This window comes from Mandrillus leucophaeus, unplaced genomic scaffold, assembly GCF_000951045.1.
Source record: "Mandrillus leucophaeus isolate KB7577 unplaced genomic scaffold, Mleu.le_1.0 Scaffold125, whole genome shotgun sequence".
NCBI lineage: Eukaryota > Metazoa > Chordata > Mammalia > Primates > Cercopithecidae > Mandrillus > Mandrillus leucophaeus.
The window spans coordinates 2,209,705-2,220,415 of NW_012100876.1; the positions used below are offsets into that span (position 1 = coordinate 2,209,705).

Here is a 10,711-nt window from a genome sequence, read left to right on the forward strand (position 1 = left end):
CGCCCGGCTGTATATAATGATTTCTTTCCCTTTGGGTATATACTCAGTAGTGGGATTGCTGGTTCGAATGGTAGTTAAAATGAACACTTTTTAAAACTAGAATATTCTAGCCGAGCCTTTCTTGGGATCCAGTTGGTTTTCTGTGCTCTTCTTATGTTGAAATTGATGCTGTCCACAGTTGCCTGTTTGGCTTCCTGGAAAAATACTAAAGAGACTACAGTGTGAAGGTAACCTACCGAATAAAGGTGGCTCCCTTACCTGTGTTTTCAGGGCATGATGCCACATTCACTGCCCAAAGCCTGCCAGACACTGTGACTTCAGTGAGCAACTGTTGACAGTGAACGTTTCTGTGGACTCTGTATTTGTATTCCTATAGGCTCATCAGATTCAAGAGATGTTTCCCCAGGTTCCATACCATCTAGTGCTGCAGGACCTCCAGCTGACACGCTCAGTTGAAATAACAACAGACAACATTTTAGAAGGACGGATTCAAGTACCTTTTCCTACACAGGTAAAACTGGGGTTTTAAAGCATGATAAATGGATTCTATCTTCACAAAGATTGAATACTGTAGGTTAACTGTTTTAGTTACTTAACAGCTCAATATCATTTATGACTTAATGAATGGTTTCTATCAACTCTCTTAACTTTGCCTAATGAATAACTGAGAACAGACACATCAAAGATAAGGTGAGTATTTGAGTAGCTTGTTATTCAAATATATACTCCAAACCAGCCTGCCCTTGCCAGTCCAGGAAGTCATAGTGTTGGTTCCTATTGGACAAGGATTGGCAACATTTTTTTCTTTAAAGGGCAGGTAATAAATATTTTAGGCATTTCAGGCCACACAATCTTTGTCGCTTCTCAACTCTGCTGTCATAGTACTATACAGCAGCCGTGGATAGTATTTAAGTAAATGAGCAAGACTGTGCTCATTTATAAGTAAGTAGAGTAGAGTAGTGAACTTGACCTTCAGGCTGCAGTTTGCCAACCCCCTGCTCTAGGAGCTGTGCCATTTGTCCCTAGTTGGCTTTGCACACTGGTTTGGTGTTCCACTAGCTACCATTCATCTATCTGAGGTGGTATTTTTGATTTTTAAAAAGGTCAGATCTCTACTTTGATGAGCATAAGAAGTATTAATATAGATGAGCCTTCTGGCAGGACCATGGAATTTGCATATGACTAGGGAAGAATCTACCCCAGATTATTCAATTTTAATATGTAAAAATATGTGGAAATCTATTAATAAAATTCTAAAACCTGAGACTCTTTGAAGAAGAAACAGCATAGACTCAGTCACATGGGCTGAGATATTAGATGTGGTTCCCAGTTCTCAGCTCTTTGACCTGGCTGTTGGCTGTGGATTTCCCCGAAGGCAGACCTTGGGACAAGGATTTGAATGCACATAGTTAATTTGGGAAGTGGTCCCAGGGATCACAGGTTGTGTGTAGGGATGTGAGCTGGGGAGGGGAGGGTGGCCAGTAATGGGTTTGTTATCAAGCAGGTTACCACTGTGGGTAGCTGAAGCTCCTTCCCATTTGGGGCCTCTGGGATCCAGTGCAGAACATATCCCTTGCAGGAGATGAGGAGCTGGTGTCTTCACAGAGGAATTCTCTCCCTCACTGGCTGAGGTCTGCCTCTGGGGGTGGCTGAACTACCTCATACAGCCACAGAAAGTCCTCAGGCAATGAAATACAGACACTGGCCAGCCAGCATTGAGGTGGTGAGACCTTACTGGCCGGTCCCCAGAGTGTCTGCAGCATTGTGTGAGATCTTTAACTGGCTAGAAGGACAGTAACAGCAGCACCTGTTTCATAGGATGTGAAGATAGATGAGACAGTCATGTCCCAGTTTTCCTTGGTGCCATGCTGAAGTTACGTGTTCAGTCCGTGTTCTCTGCTGTTATCATTGTTTTTGTTGTCTAATTACTGTTACTCAAAAGCAAACTAATTGTGGGGCCAGTTGCTGACTCTAAGACTTGGAACTCTAGGTTAGGCCCCAGGCTCCTTTGTTTTGCTTTTAATCTTTATGGCATTTTAATTTCTGTGGTGCTGTAGACTTCCTTAGAGTTACAGGCTGGGTTGGGTACCACAGCTCCCTCTGCACACCAGGGTTTCCCTGAGTCTGTGATTTGATTTCTGAGTGACTCTGGATTGTTTGTGGTGCTATTTTTCTTCCAGCGGTCAGATAGCATCAGACCTGCATTGAACAGTCCCGTGGAAAGGCCAAGCAGTGACCAGGAAGAGGGAGAAACTTCTGCTCAGGTAAGACCCGCACTCTAGTGAGAGAGTTCATGGAGCTGTGGAGGTGGAATGTGGTCCAGTCCCGGCAGTGGTTCTTCCTCAGTCCTGATGTTTGCAAGGCTTAGGGCAAGAGTACAGAAGAAACTGTGCTGTATCCGCCCCAATAATGAAGGGCAGCCAGTCAGGCTGTGCCCGTGGTGTGGCCTGTTTCCACCCAGAGCTGGCATCCATTGCCTGGGGATTGCCCTCATGCTGGAGGAGAAGGGGGTTGTCTTCCCCTGGGCCAGCCCTGCCACCTTGAGCCTGAGTGAGAGCCGGTGGAAGGACAGAAGGAAGCTGGGCTCAGGACCTTGAGGGTGCCTGGACCCATCTAAACCCAGATGGGGATGGCCTAGGGCAAGCTCTCCAGGGAGCCAAGGCCATTGAGATGCCCTCCCCCCACCTCACTTGTCAAACTCAGGATTTCCAGATACTTCCATGCATTTTGCAAAACTGAGACTGCCTGAGGCTGGGTGGGGCTGGGGGAAGCCTGGCTTTCTTGAGAACCAGATCTGTCTGTTGGCCCACTTTGGGTGCCTTGAGGTGGCCACCCTAACTCCAAGCAGCAGGGTCGAGGCGCCACCTCCCCCAACCCCCACCTGCGCCCTCCTCCCTACATCTGTGGTCCTGGATCCCACTCCTCTTCTGTGGTTCCCATTTGCTTCCTCAGTTACCATGCTGTCAGAGCACTTTCTTATGTGACCACAAATAAACACTGAACAACCCCGCCTTGGCCTTTCTGTGTTGGCGCCGTGCAGGGCTTTCCTGCACACTGGCTTGGGTCTAGGGTGGTGCTGCCTTCCTTACCGGGGTGCGCAAGGTCTCCTCTAGAAGCACTGGTGAGTGACACAAGCTTTCACCTCTTGCGTTTTACAGATAGGAAACAGTAAACACTACTAGGCCAGTAAACACTACTGGCTTAAGATTTTCATATCCACATCTGTAATTGGATTATGCATCATTTGTGAAATGGTGCATGACTTCTAAGGAAGGGGTCCATGTCTACATTTCCAGTTTTTGGATAGCTGGTGAAGCTGAGATATGGACGCTGGGTGGGCTTGGGGGCATCTGTGGGTACAGCACATTCAGTCCCTGTCTTGATTTTCTACCTCTGCTTCTAGAGTTAGCGTGAAGATTTCTGGATTTTATATATTTATATAAAATAGAGGAAAGTATGTGTTTCACAAGAAACCTTGCTGTGCAACATTTTTGGTCATTTGTGAAGAAAAAGTCCTTGAGTAACAGTTAACAGAAACCTCACTGTAGCCAAGTAAGCCCTTCCACTCTCCCTCTGTTCTAATCTCTGCCCTGCCCCGCTCAGGCTGGTCTTAGTCAGGCATGCAGCTGCACAGTGCAGGGGCCGCAGTGGGCGGCTCTTGTCCTTCTAACATCTCCTCGCCTCCTCACTCACCGTTCTTTCTAACCTGCCCTAGGGTCAGGCTTAGAGGAGAAGGATAGGATAGGACAGTGAGACCCCAGCGTGTGTGTGTGTATGTACGTGCATACATGTGCCAACTATTTGTGTCTGTGTGTGTGTGTACATGTTCTGCCAACTATCCCCCTGTCCCTCTCTGGCCCCAGAAACTCCTCCTTTGACCCTGGGCTGGCTATTGATGACCACTCCCACCCTCATGGGGGTCCCATTACCTCTCCAAGTGGTCCTTTGGGCAGAGTTGTTTTCAACAACCTTAGGTTGGTTCCGTTGTGTAGGAGGCCTTTCCAAGCTTCAGAATGCACGCAGTGTTGTCTGGAGTCAGTGGAGGGCAAGCGTGCTCCCGTCACAGCTCCCCACCTGCTGTTTTTTATTGACTTCTGCCAGTTTCTTTCTGTGGGTTTGTCAAGTGTGTGCAGCCACCAGGCCCCCCGTCCTTTGACTCTAGGGGATACGAGTGGTTCTCTTGAAGTTCACTCTCAAGCTTAGCTGAAGGCAGGAAAAAATGAGGGTAGCTCCAGCAGGGACTCTGAAGTAAAACAGCCTGCCTCTCAGCTGCACCCACCTCCGCTCTGTCACAGTCTAGAAGCGGGCGATGGGCTGACCCTGGCCAGCCCAGGTCTGCATCTGGGAGCATGAGCAGCGCAGATGGTCAGGCACCTGCTAGGACGCGGGGGTGCCTGGGCATTGTCGTGGACTTTGGAGTTTCAACCAAAGCCAAGGAACCATATAATCCATCCTGTCTCTTTTCAAAAGATCCTTAGGGCTGGGCACAGTGGCTCACACCTGCAATCCCAGCACTTTGGGAAGCTGAGGCAGGTAGATTGCCTGAGCCCAGTACTTTGAGACCAGCCTGGGCAACAAGGCAAAACCCTGTCTCTACAAAAAGTACAAAAATTAGCCAGATGTGGTGGCATGAGCCTGTGGTCCCAGCTACTTGGGAGGCTAAGTTGGGAGGATCACCTGAGCCTGGGGAGGTTGAGGCTGTGGTGAGCCGAGATTGTGCCACTGCACTCCAGCCTGGGTGACAGAGTGAGACCTGCTCTGTAAATAAATAAATAAAGAGATGCTTAGCAGTTTTCCTTTTTACCTCTTTTCAGAGTCAATTGAGGATATAAAATTTGTGTGGAAGATTTGATAAGACTGGTTTACATTTTTGAGCAATTAGTAGAAGTGAACAGAAAATTCCCAGGATGTAAACTCACAGTTGTCGTGTTGGTAGCATATTCTGAGAGTGCAGCTTGAAGGTGCTTACGTTTTTCATGCTGGAAATCATTTACTTATCCCTCTGATACTGAACATTCTGTGTGAGTCAGGTCCTGTTCTTAGTACTACTCAAGCCATAGGCAGCAGGCCTACCCTCAGGGAAGCTGCTGCTCCATTACCTGTAGCTTGTGGTTCCTAGTTTCTGCCTCCCTGCTTGGCAGCAGCCTTCTCTTTGCATCCAGAACTGCCTTGTCTAGGGTGCCCTGTAGGTGAGGAAACTGCTTAGGAGGGAGGCCTGTGCTCACAGCTGCCTCCTTGCTTCCTGCCCCATGTCCAGACCGAGCGTGTGCCACTGGACCTCAGTCCTCGCCTGGAGGAGACGCTGGACTTTGGCGAGGTGGAAGTGGAGCCCAGTGAGGTGGAAGACTTTGAGGCTCGTGGGAGCCGCTTCTCCAAGTCTGCTGATGAGAGACAGCGCATGCTGGTGCAGCGTAAGGACGAGCTCCTCCAGCAAGCTCGCAAGTGAGTCGCTTCTCCAGCCCCGCTTGGCATAATCCAGGTCAAAAACCAGTGGCTGAAGGCCGTTGTCAGGCCCACGTCTTCTCTTTTTAAACAGATGCCAACAGTGAAAAGCCATTACATGCCAACCTAAAACTCAGATTTCAAGCCTGTCTTGAAAAATCCAGAGCATCTGGTAACACTGGCCCCTACTGGTCTACCTCTGATGCTGGTACTCTCAGTTATCTCCCGTGGACCCCTTTGGCCACGCTTGCCAAGGGAGCACTTGTGTGCCAACCTATTCTAAGCCCTTTATATGAATCATTTTCACAGCTCTAAGAGGGATCTCTTTAACCCATTCGGCCGACATAGAGCTGAAGAAGTGGAGGCCGGAGAGGTTAGCCCTGGCCTGGCCCTGGCGTCTGCCTCCCAGGTGTCCTCCCTCTCGACCACTCTGCCTTTCAGCCGAGCGTTATGAACACACATGGCGCATCTGTGTCACACCCCCATGGTTGGTGGCAGCTGCGGCAGGTGTATCCTGTAGATAGAGGGGGTTTTGTTCCAGCTCTTGAGGACAGGGCCAGTACTGTGTTCATCGAGTGGGTTTGGGCCCTGGCAGACCCTGTGATTGTGAGGGTTCTGTGCTGTGTCTGTGGGTAGAGGGGAAGGGCACGGAGAGACAGCACGGAGCAGCACTGAAGGGTTCCTCCCTGGTGCAGAGAGAACTAGCTCCCATCTGTTGGGGGCTGGATGTCTTGGTCATGAGGTGGTGCTGAGTGACAGCTTCATGAAGGTGCCTGGACGTGGGGAGATGTGAAATCAGCCTTCTGGCTGTGTTCCACAGCAATCCATCTCTCCCATGAGACAGAAAAAACTTCTGTTTTTTTCTAGACGTTTCTTGAACAAAAGTTCTGAAGATGATGCGGCCTCAGAGAGCTTCCTTCCCTCGGAAGGTGCGTCCTCTGACCCGGTGACCCTGCGTCGAAGGATGCTGGCCGCCGCCGCGGAACGGAGGCTTCAGAAGCAGCAGACCTCCTAGCGCTCCCTTGCCTTCCTCAGCTGCCTCCTGCGCCCTGTGCCCAACCGACCGGAGGAGGCCTGTCCCAGTTCTGCCCGCTGTGTGGAGAAGCGGGCTTGACTGCATTGCCGCTGTATAAAGCATGTGGTCTTATAGTGTTTGGACAGCTGACAAATTTAATCCTTCTTTGTAATACTTTCTATGTGACATTTCTCTTCCCCTTAGAAACACTGCAAATTTTAACTCTAGGCATGATCTCTTCTGGTGTTGACTGGACTGCTTGGGGGAGGGGATGATCAGGAGGAGGTGAGCAGTCGCCTGCCTGCAGCAGGCAGCTTCAATTCCTGCCTCGTGTGTACATCCCACAAATGCAGGTGTCCTGAGCGCCACATCCAGTGGGAAGAGTGTCGGGGAGACGCACAGTGTGAGCCCGCCCCCACATCATGGGGTAACATCTGTTATCAAACCGCTGTCCTTGTTGTGGAAGCACGTAGACTGTGCCAGAGGCCAGGCCCACGGGCTCAGGCACCCCTGAGCCAGCAGGGCGTCTTGGAAAAATAACTCTTGGTTCAATACCTGGAGCAGAGGAGGGGAAAGCCCAGGGCTGCAGGGTGTGACAAAATCACCCCTTTCTGTCCCACTGTATCTGGGACTGACTTTCTGATCCCCCAGTCCAAAGCCGGCTTGATTTCCGCGAACTCTGGTGCTCCTGCATCGCATGAGTGTGCCCCATGGGTTCCCTCCCCTCTCAGCATCTCCTTGTCCCCTCTGGACCTGCAGAGTGGTTAAGCAGCAAGCTTTGGTTTATGGTTTTCATTCACTGGTCAAGTACATTAGGCAATGCTAAAGCCTGTGGGTTTGGTCCTTGAACAAGATGTGGGCCTTGCAAGATGGGAGAGTAAACCTCGAAGGGCTTTATTAAAGAAATAAAAGAGAACTTTTGTATCTTTCATCCTGGGAGCACTGCGTTTTCCTAGCTGTGTTCTTCCTGGTTTAATTCAGCAGAGAAGGTAAGGTGTGAACCTACATGCCTTGGAGCAGGCCCAGGTCCCAAATCTCTTCAAATTCTTCACATGTTTAACTTTAAGGATTTGAACCGTGCAGTCATAGGTTGCAGACTTCAGTTTTATGCCCCACTGGATTACTTTTTTTTTTTTGAACTGTTTGAAAGCTTTGTTTTGTGGTAGTCCTTTTGGGAAGAATCCAGTATTATCTACAATTATTGGCAAAATTTAAATGTATTTTACATAACTGAAAGTTTTTAGAATGTTGAAAAGTAATTGAAAAACGTGATAGGTAAATTTTTAGGCAAAGATAATTTATTTCAATAAATCTTTCAAAAGCCTTACCTTGAAATGCTGTTAGTAAATTTCTGTGATTTTTTTTTAAAAAAAATTTTGTTTTGCTGAGAGCATAGCTATTTGTTTTTATTGTAAAACAACAGTAATAATAATAAAAAGCAAACTCTACTGATGTGTGTGGCTGGAAGCTAAGGCATCTCTTTCCAGAGGTGCCAACGTTAAACCCCATTTTGATTTGGATTTTGTGCGTACTATTTTGGTTGGAGGGTTTTTCCCATGTTTTTGAACTGGGAACTTTTATTTTTCCTAGTAGTATATGTGGAGGAGGCAGAACTGCATTTTTCTTCCCCTTGTATTTATATCATTTTTTTCAGGTAAGTGGGTAACAGAAGATTATTTTACTCTCCTCGAATTACGTTATGCTTTACACACTGCACCCATTATAGCTGCCACTAATTCCACATATTCACATGTTTCTGATGTGTGAGAAGACAGAATTATTTGGATCAATTTTAGAGGGTCTTGACACATTACAAAACAGCCAAACCACAGTGTTTAGAGCAGGGGCTTATTAAGTAGCTTAAAATGATCCAAGAAGTGAAGTCCTCAGTCCGTCCTCCATTTTACACCTGGATACTTGAGGATTTCACCACTTCCTGGGGGCATCCGGGACAGGTGCTGAGGGTAGTGGCAGTTACGCTGGGGGCTTCCCCTCCCAGGACCCCTTTTGCTGCCCTGGCTAACTGCAGGGTCAGGCAGATGGTCCTCACACCCAGCCCCTGGAGAAGCAGCACTCAGGTCGGGCTGTGGGTCCGAGTTTGTAAGCGCAGCAGCAGGAGCGTCCGGGTGCTCTGGCGGATGGTGGTTGAGCTGCCCCTGGCCTCTGTGGGCTCTTTTGGAATGAGGCTGTGTTGCCCTCTCCATTTTCTTAGTGGCCCTGTTTTGTTGACCTCTTGGGTTCTCGTCAGTTTTTGTTGCCTTTTGAATGTTGAGGCTTTTATGTACCATGGAGGATGGTGGACCATGTGGCGATTTTCCTTGTGTTGATGTGAATCCAGGTGCCCAGGTGGCCTGTTGGGCCTGATTTTCCACTTGGGCTGAGTAGACAATGTGCCCTTTTATCTGTAGCCAGCCGACTTGATGCTGTCAGTGGTGACTTTCAGTCCTGCTGGAGCAGGACACACATGGAAAAGGAAACCACGGCCTTGCCAACAAGCCCTGGTGAGGAGCAGCGGCCGCCTGCCTGCCCTCGAAGGCCCTCCGTCATCTGGAGCCTCCATCTTGCCGGGCTGCTGCTTATCTGTTAGGTTAGACGTGGTTCCAACCTTGGCTGCATGTTAGAATCACTTGTGGAGCTTTTAGATAGTCACTTACTGTAAACAACCGCAGCGAGCCACCTCTGGCAGCCATCACACACGCAGGGCCAGGCTCTCACAGTGCGGGACAGAGCAGTCTCTGGGACCAAGGAGATCCAGTCATGAAATACGAGAGGGCAGAGTTGACTTGAGAGGAATCTGTCCACTTGCAACTCTTGGGGTTCTGGTTCTGCGGAGGAAAAACAGGTTTCTCCCCAAGAGAGGAGTCTGTGATGCCTTTTCTGTTTTCCTTAAGAGCTCTGAGTCATTAGAGGTTCCCTCTAGATCTTTTCATGTGGTACCCAAGATGGCCAAGAAAAAAGAGGAAGGAAGAGGGGAAGTAAGTGGGAGGATGATTTTTAGGAAACGAAGTGCACAGAGGAAACAAGCACATCATTTTTTTTTTTTTAAAAAGAGGGGGTTCCAGTCAACTAGAAAAAAATTACCAAAAACAGGATCCCAAAAGAGAAAAAGCAGGAAGGCCTTACCAATATAAACATATATCCTGAATATCAGGTTTTAATTAAGCTGACTTCTAACCGTAGAGCTCTTGAAATCCTTTCAAATCTCGTATTACCCGATTTTAGCTGGGACAAACAGCTGCTATTTCTGGGTTTTGGATCTTTTTAACCAAAGATACTCTCCCAGGTGGCAACGCCTTATCCACAAACATCAAAAGTCACACAAATATCAAACCAAAAGGAACTAATTCTCTGGGAATGGAATTGGCTGTAGCAGTGAAAGGGCTTTTTTTTTTTTTTTTTTTTTTAATCTTGCAGGGCATCTAAAGCAGGCGGTTTCAGTGTGTAAAGGATTTTAACTGGTTTCAGATCTGATGTCAGCCGGAATGTTGCTCGGATCATTCTCTGGATGTTAGCATTCCAACATCACTGTCAGTTATTAGTCCTGGTTTAGAAAAAAAAAAAATGTGTTGGGTCTGCTTTTTATAATCTCAGTAGTTTTATTTGTGTTCATTTCCCCCCTTTAGAGAATTACTCTTTTAATTACTTGTCTTAGTGCCCTAAGCAACTGCCAGCTAGGCAGCAAAGGCGCATTTTGGAGCCCCGTCTTCACTGGGTGGTCTAACTGGGCAAAGAACAGTCAGGAATCTGGCAGCCCCCAGAGCCAGAAGAGGTTCACAGTGACTCTGACTCTTCGACTTTCTCAGTAGAGTTTCAGGGCAGAGATCAGACCTGGAGGGATTCCACAGGTGGCGACGATGGATACCTTTTGTTTACCTCCTGAATAGAGGCAGTTTTCTCAGAATTTCTTCTAGAAGGTTTTTAGGTACCATTGGAAGTAAATCTCCTATTTGATTTGGTTCTAATTAGAACTAGCTTTTTCCAATTGTGTGCACAGATAAGCTAGAGGGGGAAAAGGATCTTTAAAAATATATATAACAGATATAACAGAGTGGGTTCTGCCCCCACTCTCCTTGTTGCAATTTAATTGGCCTTTTTGCTGCATCCTTTCCAAAAAATGCTATGACCTCCCATCTAAGAAAAATGAGGCAAATAAACTTCTGTTGGTTTTATCTGCAAAACCCATTTGAAAGTTGGGAAAGAACCCTACGAGAATATGGCTCAGTTTTTAGAGAAATTCAAATATGGCATATATAG

At 47.8% G+C, this 10,711-nt stretch overlaps 1 protein-coding gene across 1 annotated transcript in view; it reads left to right on the forward strand.

Annotated features, from left to right (window-relative positions):
* The window catches only part of AMFR (autocrine motility factor receptor, E3 ubiquitin protein ligase), a 47,202-nt gene extending 39,297 nt beyond the window's left edge, over window positions 1-7,905 (forward strand). The window contains exons 10-13 of the mRNA XM_011971906.1: window positions 377-511; window positions 2,181-2,264; window positions 5,258-5,442; window positions 6,310-7,905. Of these exons, the coding sequence (XP_011827296.1) occupies window positions 377-511; window positions 2,181-2,264; window positions 5,258-5,442; window positions 6,310-6,457 (552 nt within the window). The 3' untranslated portion in view covers window positions 6,458-7,905. The remainder of the gene's footprint in view (window positions 1-376; window positions 512-2,180; window positions 2,265-5,257; window positions 5,443-6,309) is intronic.
* The last annotated feature ends 2,806 nt before the right edge of the window (window positions 7,906-10,711 follow it).